The 18195-nt window shown below is 35.9% G+C and overlaps 1 protein-coding gene across 1 annotated transcript; it reads right to left on the bottom strand.

Moving 5' to 3' along the window:
• Window positions 1–7127: 7127 nt before the first annotated feature.
• Window positions 7128–13871, bottom strand: LOC124630548. Its single transcript, XM_047164502.1, has 4 exons — window positions 10760–13871; window positions 9956–10210; window positions 8849–9877; window positions 7128–8386 (listed from the first exon to the last, which is right to left on the bottom strand). Exons 1-4 carry the CDS (start codon window positions 13869–13871, stop codon window positions 7161–7163), a joined length of 5622 nt encoding a protein of 1873 aa, XP_047020458.1. The 3' UTR covers window positions 7128–7160.
• Window positions 13872–18195: the final 4324 nt, after the last annotated feature.

The raw sequence follows: 18195 nt of genomic DNA, 5'->3' as shown, positions 1-18195 counted from the left end.
TGTTTTTGAAATTATTAATGCACCGAAAATATTTTCAATTTAACTCACCTTTACGTATTTGTTTCATGATTTTGTCCAAACCTGCTGGGGTTTTAATTTTGGCGGCTATGTCCTTTTTGTCCATTGGTTTAAAAAACCGTTTCGTGGGAAACGGTTTGCCTTTCTTTTTGTTTATAACTTTTTCAATGATTGATGGTGTCACTTTGCCTAAGGCAATGGCTAAAATTGAGATGAGATTGTAGATGTTTTAATACCGTTTTTGACGAAATATAACTTCGTTTGTATGCAAATAATTGTACCTTTACGGATTGTGCTGAGAGTTCCCGAAGCAATAGATTTTAAAATACAGCCACATTTTACCGGCGTAAGAGGTTTGCATTTTATAGGGATATGTTCCACGTTCTCTGGCTTAGTAGATCCTGAAATTTTAATATTTATCTATATACATATAATAAATCTGTAAAAAAACTGTGTCTGTACATTGAATATATTAAAAAAATAATAATTGGGTGGGGTTTAGAAACAGTAATGGAGCACAAATCCAAAAAAAAAATTCTGTCTGTATGTCTGTTTGTTTGTACACGCTAATCTTCCGAACTACTGAACGGATTTCAATGATTTTTTCTTTGTTGTATCAGTATTAAGCCTGGTCAACATATAGGCTATAATTTATCTTCGAAACACCAACAGACCAACAAAACTATAAGAGATACAAAAATGGTGCCATGGCAAAAATTGTTTCATGTGATGAGCATTTTCAGTTGAGATAATAAATTTTAAGATCTGGAACACCTGATGTGGAACCCCAAGAGCCCAGCTTCTCTGTACCATATACAGGTATGACGTTTTAGCAAAAGTTGTTCAATTTGATAAGCACTTTCTATTGACTAATATAAATTGACGATCTAACGATATTGATGTGGAACTCCAGGGGCCCAGCTAGACTATAGCATATAGAGGTATGACGTTTTAGTAAAAGTTGTTCAATCTGATAAGCACTCTCTGTTGACTTATAAAAATTTAAGTTGTAAAACACCTGATGTGGAACCCCAGGAGCCCAGCTATAAAGCTAAGGAGCTAGCTGGGCTAGCATATGAAGATATGACGTTTTAGCAAAAGTGGTTCAATCTGATAAGCACTCTCTATTGACGTATAAACATCGAAGATCTGGAACACCTGATGTGGAACTTCAAGAGCAGTACTACACTTGAAATATATAGAAATTAATGTTATTAAAAAGGTATGGTGAAGCAAAAAAAGTAATTAGTCCATCTTTTAGATAACCCTAAAATAATGGACACGTATTTTTTCTTTTCTCTCTCTCACAAAACAAATAATAACGAAGATTCAACACGCTTGAATTTATTGTTAAGTCACTGCTTAGTACAAATTTTACATACCTAGACGTGGCGTCACGAGCCCCCACTCTCCGACTTTGTTGCGTTATATCTCATTATTATTTTGTATGTCTCTTCCAGACCTCGGGACTACAGAGTCCCGAATTTTTGGGAGGCGAACGTGGGGCCGAAGCCAACACGCTGAAGCCCTTTTGAGACAACTTAAATGAAATGGTGGCACAAAACCGACGATTATCCCTTTATACACTATAGAAATAAACCCAAGGACAAACCCCGGAGGTCGTCGTTAAAAAAATAATGACAATCCCCGGTTCTGTGCTATACCATTGCTAAGTGTGGATGAAAACTACTTGGGCTATTGTGATGGGATGCTAATGGACTAGGAATGGGGAAACTACGGGAACTATGGCACCTGCCGATGACAATGTATTAGATACATGTAAAAATGGCAGGTGGAGACTCGCCACCTCACTGACTGGGCCCCCGGGAATCAGTCACTGAATAGCAACAAGAGGGCAACAGGGACATGAGCGGCTGAAGGGTTAGGATACCTCGGCGGATTTTAAAGGCAGATTATGCGCTCCCTGTGGGTCACTTACCACGAGGCACCTATCCTCCGAGCAGGGCTACTAACCCTGCTCTAGCGACTCCACTCTGGACGGCCAAGCCAAGCCAGAGGCGTGAGACCTACCCCCGTCATGGTTCACTCCGACCGGCTGGAGATGGGGGACAGTATACTCTCCCTGGAGAACTCAGTATATATAGCCCCGCGGGGTCGCTACTCCCCGTCATCAGCCTCAGATGTCCTGCGGTGCTTATATCTCATTATTATTGTCGTTATTATCTCAAGAGCCTTTGTCCGCGCTAAGGAGCGACTGCCTATCTGACCTCCACAACCCGGTTACCCGCTCAACCCAACACCCCTTGGTAAAACTGGTCAGACTTACTGGCTTCTGACTACCCATAAACACTGCCAAGAATGTTCAATGACAGCCGGAACCTACAGTTTAATATCCACTCCAAATAACGGTCATTGGTATCCAAAATATACGTAGAAAGTACATACGAACTTAGAAAAGTTGCATTGGTAGGTACTTGCCAGACCTGGAATCAAAGACGCACGCTCATACTTGAGAGATTGGTTCTCTACCCACTAAACCACCACGACTGCCACTAAGTCATCACGACTTTGTCATCTCAGTAACATTTAATGTTTTTTTACGTAATAATACGTGTAATATTTTTGCCACACACAACTTAAATGCGGACTAATTAGAATCACTACTTTTATCCCTATAGTCACGTCCATTGCGGTTCAGTTCTCAGCGTTTTGTTTAGTCTGCTGTGCTTTTGCGGTTGAAGTACAAAAATTAAATATATGAAACGTGTATAATGGTTATGCGTATTCCGTTGTTTTCAAGTCAACGGGCCCTTAAAATTCAATATCAGACGATTCAGATCTTTGATTTTGCTGACCCCGTAGTCGCTGGCATAAGGGACAGGATCCGCGTACGAAGTCGCGGGCAGAAGCTAGTTTTCAATAAAACTATGAAAATAAGCAAAATATGAATATGAAAAATTTGCAAATATATAGGGACTTACCTGGAGAAGAATCCCTGCTTTCCGGTGTTAGTTGAGTTGGTTCATCCGGAATCTTGGCCTTGTCTTGTTTTTTTGATGTCATTATGTTCCTAATAATGTCGTCCGAATTTAAAATACTGCCAGTGTCTTTATTTATTATAAGTTCCATCATTGATGGGGTCACTTTTCCTTCTACGATAGCTAAAATAAAAAGCATGTTTTTTTACCTATCCATATTTCCAACAACGGCCACAACATTTTTTCTATGCAGCAGTATATTTGTTAAGTATTTTTTTATTTGGGTCCTAGAATGTCTAAATGTCAGGTATGAAAATTTGCAATTACCTTTGAGTGTCTTTTGCATCTTTAATAAGTCATCATTTTTTTGCTTTTCTTTATCTGCAGGAACAACATGTTCATTTTGTTTTCGTGGCAAGCTACTTGGGCGTTTTTTCTCGAGCTTACAGATTGGAGATTTATTCAAATAATCCCAAGATTTCCATCCAAATTCCTTAATGACTTTACTTACTTTATTTCCTAAAGTAATCATACTGGAGCTAGGTGTTTTGATTCCGGAACTGGCCTGTTTAATACAAAGCGTAGGAGAGGAGGTTTTCACAGGTTCTTTTATTTCTTTTTTACACTCTTCTGCACATTTCCAATCCTTTAGAAGGTCACAAGTTTGTCTGCTCCTAACTTTGTTTATTAAATCGGCCGTCAATTGTTGTAGTTTCGGAGGTGAATTTGACCTTCTTGAAAGACGTTTAAATGCTGGATATGATTGGTCTCTTAAAGGTGCTGTAATTTTAATTCCTCCTGGAGAGCGGGAACGAAACAGAGGGATTTCTTGTTCTGCAATATTTTTTTTCCTGGTTTTGTTTCTACGACCGTAATTGAATACATAACCATGTGATCTTTTATCGTATTGAATCGTGAATTCATTTTGTAAGGATTTAAATTTTTGGGAAAATTTCATTCCATGATACGGTTTTATTTCCCTTTTCGAATATAGCGTAATTGTTTCAAGTTCAGTTTCATCATCTTCTTCTTTAATCAATTGGGATGATTTAGGTTGTTTGATTTGAAGTTTTAACCCAGTCTTTTTAGTCCTGATAATTCTAGGGAATGGTTGCTCAGACAATGCGGTAGGTTGGCTCTCGGGTGTATCTTTATTGTTTTCAGCTTGCCTTAGTTCGGGCTGCGCTCTAATTTTGCTATTAGAGCTTTTAGGTAAAATCTCGGATGTATCTTTACCGTCTTCAGTTCGCCTCAGTTCGGGTTGCGCACTAATTGTGCTAGTAAAGCTTTTACGTGATTGATCTTGATTTGATTGACTAAGACCAGTGTCAGTATTTTTTGCTTTGTTTGCTAGGTCATCAAGAAACAAATTCATTTCATTCAACATATTTTGTATACCCTCCTGCTCTTGTAGCATAATTTTCAACTTAAGGATTAAACTCCGTTTTTCCTGAACACTTGTTCTTTCATTATCTGTTTGTATTTCAGAATTTACGAAGGAGGAAGATTTGGGCGTTGATGTATCTTTTGGAATTTTGTTTTCACTCCCGCTTTCTTCTTGTTTTGTAAAAAGTTCCAATGCATTTATTAATAAATTATTAGTATTAGTTCTTTGATCTTCTTCAAATGTGACGCGAGATGTTTTGGAGGAATGTCTATTTTTCCCTTCGCTAGCATTTAGTAAGATCCCTAGCTTTTTTTCTTCTCCTCCATTCTGTTTTTCCTCAGTGCTCACTGATTTAGTGTTGAGTAAACTCCCTCGCCGTTCCCACGGAAACTTGGATCCTTTATATTTCAGGATTACTGTACTCATTGATTTTGATTTCATAGTAGTTTTCAAAGTTAATATCGAAGCGTGCCTAATTTTTGGTTTGACACTAAGTCCATGACTTCTCTTCTTTACCTTTTCTCGAGATTTCAATTTCTTTGGATAATCTGGAGGAATGTTTTTGCTTGACATTTTGCATTTCGAGTTTTCCCGTTTTTTGTCACTGAATCCATAAAATTTTGTAGATTTATATCTCAGACGACGTTTTTTTGAACGCTTATTATGTTTCGGTAGTTTGTCCTTCCCAAGAACACATGAATCAGATTGACATTCGCTAGAGTAAATGTTGTTATTGTATCTTGTTCTAGTCATAACATTCATAACCACTGACTTACTAGGACCAAACATCAGGCGTTTGGCTTTACTCCTCTTTGCATATTTGTGTTGTGGTTTTGTGTCACAATTATAATATACAGTTGAATCGCTCATTGTGTATATTTTATTTTAACCGTTTGTGGATCACCGATGCAAAACGGAACTATGTATAATAAGATTTATAAAATAATTATCTGTTGGCATTCCGCTTTCACAAGTAATTTATATTCTACCTACAAGAAATAAAATATTAAGAATAACTTAGAAATATAGAAACGTTAAGTATATGAGTATGTAAAAGCTGATGGCTGGATTAACTATATCGTCTAGATGAACTCTATGCTATGGTTTATCAGAGAGAATTTGCGAATTAGATGTTACGTTATTAATGGGTCATTCTATATTTTTATATTGACAGATTTAATGTCTACGGACCGCTATATGGCCAAAGGGCTGCAATGATACTATGCACCTAAAAAAATGTTAACATCTATGTATTGATGATTATCTACACTTAGTATTGAAGTGAGGTACCTGTATAAACATCATTCTTCAACAAAACGAGCAGTTTGCAAAATTGATGACCAAAATTACCTCCATTAGTTTGTGTGTACACAAACCTGAAGGTTGATAAACCATAAACTGTGCACAACTAACCATGAATTTAGAACTTATGAATAGATAAGAACTTTATTTTATTTAAATTGTTTCATTGAAATTGTCAGCAAGTTTAGATCTAAAATTAAGTGGGGTCTGCATTAGTAACGTAGAACAATTATAATATACTGAAGTCTAAAGTTGAAATTGCTTACCAATTTACAAAAAATATATATTTGTTCGCTAAATACTGACGCATGGTTATTCTAACAACGCTCTTGTTGTCTTACGCAGAAGACAAGTAGCAGAGGATTTCCCCATATAATATAACATTAAATGGTTAATAATTACGATGAAAACACGTCTGCTAGACTTAAATACTATATATCAATGTCAAACGTATTTCAATATTTGACATCATTTGACGGGTGAAATCCCATAGACTTCACATATCTTTCTTTTTATTTGTAATACACTCAGGCATAATCATCGGGCATAATATAATGGACAACTACCAACAGGTATCTGTGGAGATCTAAGGGGGAGGCACTGACCTCTATATTTACACACTAAATATAGGTCAGTGGGGGGAGGCCTATGTTCACAGAGACATATAAGCTCGATGTATGTTCAGCAGTGGACGTCTTATGGCTGAGATGATGATGATAATGGACAATCGTTTTAAAGTCAAGGAGGTTGGTGCTGCTTACCATTGGTAATCAAACGGTAGTGGGATAGCTTAAATGTGATGTGACAATCCACGGATTACAATATTTCATCAAACATCAATAAATATAACTATAATATGTATTTTATATGAAAAAAATAAATAAAAATAAGATATAAACTGTATTCATCACGTAAAAGGTTTTTTTTTTTATCGGTCCATTTCTGAGTTTATTTGTTGCATAGATACCTACATCACATTTATCCTTCTATTCAAATCTTGCCTTTATGATAATCGGAATATGCAGGATAGGTAATCCTCGACATTATAATATGGAGTTACTAGCGGAACCGTCCTCATGGTAGGCTTGAGTTTATCGTTTAAGACAACAACAATGCAATCTGTACAATTACGCTTCAATACTTCACATTCTCAATCATTATGTGGGGATACAATATTCAGAATAGCTAAATGACACTCTCCGAATATGTGGACTGGTGGACTGTGACACTTCCATAATGCCGACTGATTCCCGCCATAAAAATGTCAGACATCACTTTTCTATACGCCAGTAAGTTCACAGCTTTGCGTCAAGAGCGAAGGGTACATTTCAACGGACATCAAAACTTTCTTAGATATTTTTTGCAGGAGCGGTTTCATGCCGTGTTGCGCCACAACCACAATAAGACGAACAAAAGATTTGTTTCCGCTACCAAAACAGCTAATGGTATAAATAAAACCATTTTATTCCTTTGATTTATTTAATAGGTACATCGAAAACAAAAGCTATCATACATCACGCTGAACAGAACAAGAAACACATTAGGTATCTTAGAACTTCCATAGTGAGTATACAAGGACTCCACACTACAACAGCTAAAGCGAATATTACGATATCAATAAACTGCTGCCAGATTTTAAGCAACCCTAAACAATGTGGATAGAACCAGGGGCACATGTAATAAATTTTCAAACAAGGTTTCTTTTTCAGAGTTGCCATGAAAAGACTGCATTGGAAATCGACTGGTTCCCTATATCGTTTCTTTTTAAATTTATTTACTCTTTGCTTCGGGTCCTTATCAGCCATGTGAACTAAATAGTTTGTAACAGGAACAGATTCTAGTTTACTTATAGCGCCCTTAGTTACTGGCATCTTTATCAATCTACGTTTTATTCGAGCGAACGTGGAGAATAAGCCCATTCCTTTTAGACTTTTCCTAAATTTTTTGGCTGCACGACTTGGATCCCGAACTGCATCTTTTATATGATACACGCCATCTCTTGGATGTTTCGCTACTCTAACTGCCGATTTCATAACGTCACAAAACACTTTTGCGCCTAAACTGCCTAAATCGACCAATGATTCTGCCACCATAAGTACACTTGACGGATTTTCATAATTCTTTACTAATTTCATTTCACGCTTGTCTTCTTTCTTCCTTTTCTTGAGAAGCTTTTTATCTTCTTTGGCATGCAACTTTTTACGCTCCCCTCTTCCTTTTTGGTATTTCTTCTCTTTAATTGTAGCTTGTTCTACCCTTTCCTTGTCTTCTTGAGCTCGCCGCGCAGCCTGTAATAACACTTCTGGCATTTTTTGTGCCTCCTGTTTACATATGTCACTCCCGCAAACACAAGGTTTTATTTTTAAGCTCTTGATTGATCTTTCTTCTCTTTTTAATTTTTGCCAATTCCTTTTACAAATGACGCTTCCGCAAATGCAAGGTTTTAACTTACGAGCCTTCGGTTTCGGTTTAGCTGTACCTTTCTTGATGTTCTTTTTCCTGTTTTTGGCACATACACAGCATTTACATTTGCTGCCATGAGTCATTGCAGAGATTTTGCGTTCACTTTGAGGATAAGTATCTAATCCTAATAGCGCTGCGATTTTCGCCTGCTCCTTAGCCTTTCCCCGCTTCTGTTTATTAATTTGATTAATAATATCATCCCTGTTAATTATTCTTGCGCTCTGTTTGTCTATTATCATTTTCATAAGCGGTGACGAGATTTCTCCTTTTTCGATAGCTAAAATAAATTCAATTAAATTTTTATACAAAATTATGGTAATATGCTAACAGTTCAGCTGTATCGAAAAAAAAATCAATTAGCAAGAATGTTAACAATAGGCGTGACGACATGGGTAAATACCAGTGATCGTATGTAACTAATCCGCATTTTAGATTGGCAAAAAAATTTTGTTAACAAAATATTAAATATTTACTAAAATATAACGAAACAAAGATTGAGAGTCAAACAAAGATAAGAAAATACATCTTTTGAAGCAAAACTCTGTATCTTTCGTTGGTTTCTTATTTGTTTTGTCAGAACTAAATGTTTAAGAAAATGTTCAGAAATGGATCTGAACCTAAAGATTTTTCAATTTTCTGCTATATGAAAATTTCTCTCGGTCATTGAGCTTCTTGAAAATCACTTAAGATAATCGACCAACTAAAAAAAATATCCTAAAATATAAGTAAGTGAATATACCTTTACGTGCTTTCTTCATAGCTTTAGACTCCTTACCACTTGAGCCTAAATTTTTAAGTACTTCATCTCTGTTCAGTATATTCATATTGTGTTTGTTGACTAACAATTCAAATAGTGGATCTGAATCAATGTTTTTAATTGCTTTGTTGTTACATGTGAAAAAACTACATATTTTGTTCTTTACGCATTTTTTGACGTTTTGAGGTAATTTCGTGATAGTTTCGAGGCTTAAAACTCTTTTGCAACATGGGCATTCTGACTTCGGGCATTGTTCTTCATCTTGCAGAGTGCCTTTATATTTCTTTGCTTTCTTATTGTGTTTTCCAGACGCTTTAGGAAAGCACACAGGGCATAATGTTTGATCTTGATCCCCTCCTCCCTCCCCTCTCTCTTTTCCTCTCCTCTCTCCCTCTCCTTCAAAGCACAAACAGTTCTTACGTGAGCAGCGACAAGTGTTGCGGGATTGTTTGCTTGATTGTTGGGTCGTCAGATTTTTGCACACTGGACAAAACTGGACAACTTTTGGGGAATTTCGATCACCAATTCCACCTCTGTAGTTCATCATTGCTTCTTGTTTAAGTTTCGTTTTACTTTCAAGTTTTTTGAACTTTTTCTTTGAATAAGGCATTATAGTTTCCATTTCCCTGTCTAGCGTAGATGTTTGCTGAGTTTTCACTTTCTTTTCAAATTTTATACCTGTTTTCATTGGTATAGTTGCAATTTGTTCTGTACTTGGTTTTAGCGCTAAATGTTTATTTCCTTTCAAATGTTTTAAAGTACACAAGCATTTGTCTACAAAGTTATTTAAATTCGCTTTCTTGCATTTCGTGTTCGTGCACTTTTCTTGTTGCAGAATTTGGCATGTCGGATGACATGTTCTCTGCGTTAAAACACAGAAGCATTTCAAAACTGATTTATTTTGCCTATTAGTTAATATCGATTTGTCTTCGTAATTTTGTGTTGATGATGAAGTAGTATATTTGCCTGTCTTGGACGTTTTACTCATGAACGGCTGAATAATCCCCAATTCTGTAACATTTTCAACACAATTATGTCGGTAACAATCTGTGAAAATTTTTGGATGATGATGATTTGAATTTATTATACCTTTATCAGTGAAGACAGATGGTACGGATGGTGCATTTATATCATTGTTTACTTTTGTATTTTTTGATCTTAACCGACGTTTATTGATAAGCTTTTCAAATTGAACCGGGGAGCATTTGCTTGGTATACACGTGTTAATTTCGCATTGGTAAGGATGCAACAAGCTTCCATAATATCCTTGACCTGTTGGTGAGTTTTCGCCTTTAGAGGTTTTTGTTTTTGGGTTTTTGATCTTACAGATTTCTGCTTTTGGACCTGTAAAATGAATAGTATAATTTGTACATACTGTCAGTCTTTGATCCTTATTAATATTATAAATGTGTAAGTGAAGTAATCTATATATATTTAAATTGATCCATATATCCCTTGCCCCTATAACCCTATTACCTCGTGTGAATGGCTGGATCAATTTAACTGCAAATTAGAGGGGAGATGAAAGAAATAGGATAGTTTTTGTCACACTTCGGCTACGGGATGCAGTTATCGCGAGACGCGGGTGAAACCATGGGCGGAAACTAGTTTGCTAATAAATAAATCACACTAACAACATTTTAACTGATTGAGATGATGTTTGGGATGCAGAGGAGCATTAAGGTAAAATTAATCTTCAAAGTGTTGAGTAGGTTACAGATATTAAGAAAATATGATACTCAGTACAATAATCAGCCCGTTACAATGGATGCTTTTTGAAACTTTTTATCCATGTACGAGAATTAGGTCTCCCGGAGCATAATCAAACAGCTAGTTACATACTATAGTATTTCCTATGTATGAGTATTAAATACTTAACAATGCAACAATTACCGTATTTCACTTGGTCTCCTTTACCCTGAGATCGATCTTTGTAGAATTCCATACCAAAATGTATGTTTGAGCCAAACGTCACATTACGAGACTGTCTTAATGAATTGTCTCCATAATGGAGTTGCTTTTGAACGCAGCAGTTAGACGGAGATGACCAATCTTTACCCTTAGACTGAAAAGACCTGGATTTAATATTTTTTCTTGACCTCAGACTTGCCGTAGATTTAAATTTTGGATATAATGGACCAATACTATGACGACATGGTTTATTAATCGATATCCCTCCGCATTCGAATCCTTTACATAGCTTTTTATATTTTTGTTGACCTGTCTGGGAGTTCTCAGACAAGGCAGTTTTTTTGTGCTTTTTAAGCTTCTTCGGTTTTGTCTCTTTATTCTCTGGAGTATTTTTGGTTTTGTCTTTGCCACCCTTTTTTCTTTTTTCAGGTATTCTTTGACTTTCATTTTTCAATTTGGACGTGCAAAAACATCTTGATAAAAAATGGGATATTCCTGTACCTTTACTTATACCTTGATAACTGATTTGTGCCTCGGAGTGTTTAAGTTGCCTTTGAGTACATTGAGAAGCTATGGCTCTACAATGTTTCGGTCTTGAGGATGACGTGGCACCGTCATTTCTTTGTTTCTTTTGTTTATACAATGACATTGCAACTCGGGCATCTGATCTCATACGAATACCGTGGCGAGAATATTGCTTATTTTTTTCCGTAATTGGATGTAAAGATGTTCCTAACATTTGTTTGTTACTTAATTGTGGGTTAGTATATTTGTAAACTCCCATATTAACACTAACATTTGATCCTATAATTGTAGGACTTCCTTGATATTTACCGAAGTGAGACTTCCTTCTACGTGGTGTGGCTATTTTGTTTTTCAATTCTTTATATTTTCCATTAAATTCAACTGACTTGGATTCTTGACGATTAGTTCCAGATAGCTTAGATGTTTTTAGACGACTATTAATTCTCTTTAAACATTCAACGGGATCACATTGGTATGGTATACAAAATCCAGGTTCGCATTCGTTGTCCTCCAGAACATATCCTCTCTTCGGTATGTTATTAGGTACGTTTAAATTTAACGCATAAAATGACTGATAAAACGGACTCAGCTTTCGCGTATTAATGAAATATCCAACTTGATATTCATTAAAATTTAAATTAACACCAGATTTCAAACGTTTTTCAAATGAAGTACTGTTTTTAAACATATTCTTTTTACCATTTTGATGCCCAAAAATATAATCTTTTAAAGGATCATTTGGTAATTTAAATTCTAAGGGTATTCCTCCGTATCTTTCATCAAGAGCGGGGCAGTTTATTTTTGTAACATTCTTTACATTACTATTTTCGTTTGATGGTAATATATGAACAAATTGACTTGTTAAGGGCAGATTTTTCTGAATATCAAATTTCAGCAATTGCGTCTTCGCAGTAGCATTTTTCTTTTGAAGACCAAGAGTACAAAAACACCTCTTAAGTAAGTAACCTATGTTTGATGCTTTGCCTTCTTTCCTCACTTTTTCTGATTGTATAAAGCTATTTCTTAAAGCTATTTGTTTATCATTAGTGCTCTTCATTTTGTTTGCTGTGGACGTTTTACTTACAGACTTATGCTTATCCGCTCGAATGCTATTTCCTATGTTGTGTATAGATCGGACAAAACAAGCATCACGTGACGGCGAGAGGAAACAGCTAGGCCCCGTGTCTTTTTGTGGGTCTCTCATTTTCTTTTCTTTTGTAGAGGTTCGTTGTAATAGTCTGGATTGATTACTTTTAGACTTCGAACTACCATTGAACGAGTTAGTAGTTCTCATAAAGGATTTTCTTTGTTTTTCACCATTGACGTAGCGATCACAAGATCGTTTTATCTCGGGCCGTTTAAGTTCTTCTTCGTAGCAATTGTAAGAATCAAACATTTTGGGAACGCAGAAATGACGTGCCAACTCATCACCTTTCAAATAATGTAGGGGCTCATATATGTGTGGATTAGGTAATTGGCAATTTTTTCTTGTACCTTTGAATTCAATTAGAGGATTTGACAAAGGATGCGAGGTCTTTGTGTGACCATAGCTTAAGTTATTTTTATTTTGCTGTTTTGCACTGCTATTACTAGGAAACTTGAATGCACAAAAGCATTTTTTTATAGCAGTTGCTAAGCTATTTCCCTTTTTCTTCGGTTTTTGTTCTATATCTGTTGCTACATGTTGGATTTGCGCAAACTCTTCAGATCCTATAGTCTCTAGTCTGATTCTTTTATCATCATAGGCCTGATTTTTGTCTTTAGTAGCTTTTTTCCTATTTTTGCTGTTTTGAGGTGATTTTTCCTTTAACGAGTCAATACTAAAGCTATAAGTGGATCCAACTCGCAAGGCTTTTTGTTTTGATTGGCTTGATACAATATTCATTTTGTTACGAGCTTTCGACGGCGTATACTGAGTTTTTGAGGAATTCATTGTTTGTGTCACATTCCTTAACGTTGGCTGAGTTGCTAGATTAGCCGTGTTTGAACATTTATTTTGAAAGTTAATATCACGTTCAGCAGGAGTAAACTTGTATTCGAAAGGCAGAATCTTTGATCTCTCGTAATTATAGCGAATATCTGCTCTGTTTGTTGTAAAAGTTTTATGCACGTACACGTATTCATTGTGCAATCGTGCAGTTTCTTCTTTCTTCTTGCTTTTTTTGAGTAATCCGAGAGTGCAAAAACATTTCCGTAAAAAGGGTTCAGTGTAGGTTTGCTTAGTTTTTACAGGCTTATTTTTTCCTGACTTCTCGTGACGAATGTATATTCCTTTGTGTTGCAGAGGCTTTTTTTCTTTTTTCATCCCTTTGACGCTCTCTTGCTCATGTAAATTAGGTTGAATATCTTTTCTTTTTGATAACTCAATATCAAAAGTAAAACTTGACCCGATACGCACCCCTTGCTTGGCTATTTTCCCAGATGAGACTTTAGATTCCTCTTTTGATGAATAGGAATATCTCGACTTAATTTTTTTGGGTTTGTTTATTTTGTACGGAATTCCTTTTGAAAACGATTTAGTTGAAGGTTGGGATGCAAATGTTGAAATAGATTTTTTTTTAGCAACCATGGTGTTAGTGTCTTTAGAAAAACGAAGAGCTTCTTTTCGGTTACGCTCTTTTATTCTTTCTGCACAGTCGTACGGATTGCATTCACCGGGTGTACAGAAGTAAGGCTCACACTCGTACGGTAGGAGCGACCGATGCGATGTAGCAGGTGTCAAACGATATTTAATTCCTGATGATATAGTTTGAGTTTGTTTTTTACCAGGCGTGTTATCTGAGCCTCTAATGCGAAATGATGCCATAGTCTTTCTAGAAACTAAGTTAAATTTTGGTGTTTTCGTTTGTGAAAGTCTTAAAGTACAAAAACACCGCTTTAATCTATGACCAACTTGTATTTTTTTCAAAGATTGCGATGACCTTGATTGAGATGATGTGTTATGTCGGGAATGAGAGTCACTCGTTCCATGGCCTCGTTCTCTGTATTTTCTACGATAATCTGTGTGCTTATTTTTCTTTCGGGATTTAGGTAAAAGAACTTGTGTTCCATCAGCTTTCCAACTGGGAGATTTGTCTTTATAAAATTCAATATCAAAACTGAAATTTGATGAAATTCTTACAGCTTGTCTTTGCGGATGGGAGTTTTCTGCGCGTACATTTCTTTCAACTGATTGAGGAGGCGGATGTTTTGAAACGCCTTTAACTTTTCCTGTAAAAGTCTCAGTACTCTTCGATACTATATATTTTGATTTAGGGCTCGTTTTCTGAGAAAACGCGGTACTGCCTACTGATTTAAGTTTTAAATGATCCGTGCTTGACGTTACTGATCTTCTTTGAGGTTTGGATTGGGACAGTAATATTCGGGCACAGTTTTCAGGGTCACATTCATAAGGTATACACATTGATGGTTCACATTCTCTTGGAAATGGCAAAACTGATCCGAGATGAGGTTTAAATGCCTGGCTAATCGATTCATGCAAATAAGACATTTTACTGTCTTGGCTGCTTTTAGATGAACCGCTTTTTTTGTGCTGCGATAGGATCGGTAATAGTGGCTTTCGTGTTTTAGAAAGCTCTATTGCAAAATTTTGTGATGAACTTGATTTAGCTGGTTTTTTTCCAGATTCAGGTCCTTTGGTTTCATTATTTGCAAGATTCTTTTGTCTTGGTTTGTGACGAATCAATATAACATTTTTTCCCTGTTTGAGACGTTTTGGGGATTTTATAGTATCTTTCATCTGAAGTTTAGGTTTTGATAAAGTTATTGAAAACAAAGATTTTGATGATGAATTTCGTGGATATTTGACTGGTTTCTTTTCACGAGTATACCAATTGTTGTCTTTACGCTGCCTGTGACGACCTGTTTTATTTAAACCTTTTTCTTTTAATTCCCCATCTGTCGATAAGACCTTCAATTTAGAAATAGTTGTCATTGTTGAAAACGATTTAGTAGACGGTTGGCACTCACAAAGAGCGTGTCCCAATGTAGATTTAGACGTTATTTGCTCTTTATCTTTATCATGACTTTTTTTCATTGCCTTTTCTTCCAATAATAATTTTGGTTTTGCAACTTTAGCCTTTGAAACTTTAGGAACAGGTGTCATTGGCCGCAGTTTTGGTGAAGGTGGTTTTAGTTTTATTTCCGATTTTGAAACGGAGTACAGGGTTCGTCTTCTGAGGATTGTTGTCATTGAGGACGAAGATTTAGTAGCTAACTTGTTCAATTTGGATGCGGGTAAACCTTGCTTCTTATTACGATGTACATAAAAATCTGTTCGTTTAGGAGGATATATTTTATGAGTTCTTTCTTGAATCGTGGTTTGCTTCAATATACCACGTGGTTTAGGAAATTGAATTCTCTTTGCTTGCAATTCTGCTGTTATGGATGTAACTTTAGTCAAAGATTTTGGTTTAAAAATGTTTGTCATTGAAGACTCGGATTTGTTTGAAGATCTATGTTTAGTTTGTACTCGAGACCCTATTACTTTCACTCTTTTAGAGCGTGTACTGATTGAAACACGAGATTGGCGTTCTCTACCAGAACCAGAATGTCGACTGTAGGCACTTCTTCTAGCTCCAATGCCTTTTGTTTTCTTTTTGAGACATTGTTCAGGTATACACTCGTCTACCACACAGATTCCTGATTCACACTCCCAGTCTTTAGCTGCAAGTTTTTTGAACATTTTTTCTTTAAATAATGTCAAAGAATCTTTTCTTATTTTAAAACGTGATGGTTTTATATCTGTACCAGTTTCTTTTTTCGTACTGGCCCCAATATTTCTGAATTTTCGTATTGACTTCATAGGGAGCTTTGCAATTTTACAGGGACAGGAACATAATTTCTTTTTCAATGATTTACGTTCAACGTTTACTGTTTTCTGAGTTTCGGCTTCTTTAGCAGCCAACTCTTTGGCGCGAATTTTATTCATAAAATGTTTAGATGGACGTGTTAATAAGCTATTTAGTGACAATGTGCACGTGCAAGGCTCTGATCTAATACTTTTCATTTTAAAATGCACTGCTCTGATTTTAGAACTTATTTTTGCACTTAGCCTCTGCCGATGTCTTCTTCCTTTCTTTTCAGCCTCAACAGTATATCTAGCGATAGCTTCATATGGAACATTGTGTCTGTAGACTCGAGGGTGCTTTTCCATTTGTTTTTTTATCTTTCTCAATGACTTGCATGAACAGCAGCTACAGCAACTATTTAATTTACTTGTATTCGATGTTCCAATATGGCCTCTATCAACAAGATCCACCATTTTTAGTACTGCACTACTCTTTTCAGTGCTATCATCTTCTCGTCTTTTTAATTTCTGTACGGATCTTCTCCGATCACTACTTCCACTTGAAATTAACTGATTTCGAACATCGTCATAAACAGCCCGCGTTCTAATTAATTTTTCTAACAATTTCCTCTCTCGTAAAGGTAAATATTTACCATAATAAAGTTTATCAATTTTGGATCCATCTGCTAATAGTTGTTGAACAGAGGGCTGCTTGGATCTGCTTCGGTACACACAACTAGTACAAGAACAACTTGCAGAGTGTAAACTGAGTCGCTTCATTGTGTGTCACTGTACATTTACAGATAAAATTACACATCCAAGTAATAAAACAGTAAAAAGTGCAGGGTTAATACTACACCGATTTCCATTAATACACCAAATAATTTACTGAAATTTTGAAATATTCATTATCTGCAACATAAAATGAGCTATTTAATTATACTATAATTACAAGCGGACGGTGGCTAAGTAACAGCCGCACTGGCTGACCGATCAAAGATGAAGCCACGGTCTGCACAGTCTTTGCTATTACTTTTACATAACAACGCATACCTTATTCACAGTCACACTCAAGTATTGGAGAGTAAAACCCAAGGTGTATTTATCTTTTGACACGCATTTTAAAATTTGTAATACCACCTATGACTCCTTCCAAAGTAAAGGAACCACTGTTAACCTTGATATATCACATAACAACACGATTTAGAATAAATAACAGTAAAATTCGTCTTCACGTATGTCATCTCATTCTGAAAAATGTGCCGAATGGATGAGAGAATTTCTTGTCACATGTGTCATATACGGATTTATTTTCGCTTTGGCCAGTTACAATGTCAATAGTTATTTGGAAGTAGGTTCTATAGGGAATTTTCTATCCTGTTCCCTGGAATCGCATTTCGACCATGTCGTATCAGATTGCTGTAGGTATCTTGTAAAAACGCATCCATTCTCGATTTCTGCATCGTATTTGTGTAGCGATTTAACTTCACAAATATGCAAGTTACGACTTTTCTTCTGAGCCCCGTGTCAAACTTCTAGACAGACCCTAACCCTGTTTCATTCAAGCTGTATCACATTCGGAGTTCATTCTTCAGGACAGATAATCGGGTAGATTTTTGGTAGAACTTTCCGACAAGAATTTTCTGACCGAGTTTTTGCAGGACGATTGCGTTGCACTCTTGCCATCTATCAGTACCCTATGTTCTATTTCTCTGCTTCAAAAATCATCTGCTAAGGAGGGCCATCAGAAAGTAGGTACCCAATTAATGCTTATTTAGAAGTTATTCATTCGAAAAATTTACGCTACAGATCAATAAAAACTAAAAACATACCATTTTATAACTTTTTTTATTTGTGTTCTCCTTAAATATAATATCAACTCAATACCTTATAATAAAACAATATAACAACCAAAAGGTGTGAAACTACAAAAAGTAAAAAAAAAAATCAATTTCAATCTTTCTAGCTAAAAAAATCTTTGAAGAGTTTTAATTCACTTCTATCCTTTGGATCGTCGATGTAATTCGAATCATCGACTTGATCTTCCAGAGTCGTTTCTAATATAGAATTATAGTTTTCAACTGATCTTGGTCGATAGCTTTCT

Source organism: Helicoverpa zea, chromosome 5 (genome assembly GCF_022581195.2).
Source record: "Helicoverpa zea isolate HzStark_Cry1AcR chromosome 5, ilHelZeax1.1, whole genome shotgun sequence".
NCBI lineage: Eukaryota > Metazoa > Arthropoda > Insecta > Lepidoptera > Noctuidae > Helicoverpa > Helicoverpa zea.
The sequence above is the reverse complement of the archived record's forward strand: the minus strand, read 5'-3'. Positions and strand labels throughout refer to the sequence as shown.

What these genes read in the sequence shown, in the direction of transcription:
- LOC124630548 (XM_047164502.1), bottom strand. Translation starts at nt 13,871, where the DNA reads ATGGTTGCTAAAAAAAAATCTATTTCAACATTTGCATCCCAACCTTCA. An exon ending in AGGAGACCAAGTGAAATACG is followed by an intron (nt 10,211 to 10,759) that starts GTAATTGTTGCA and finishes TTCATTTTACAG; the next exon opens with GTCCAAAAGCAGAAATCTGT. An exon ending in ATCTGTCTTCACTGATAAAG is followed by an intron (nt 9,878 to 9,955) that starts GTATAATAAATT and finishes AAAATGTTACAG; the next exon opens with AATTGGGGATTATTCAGCCG.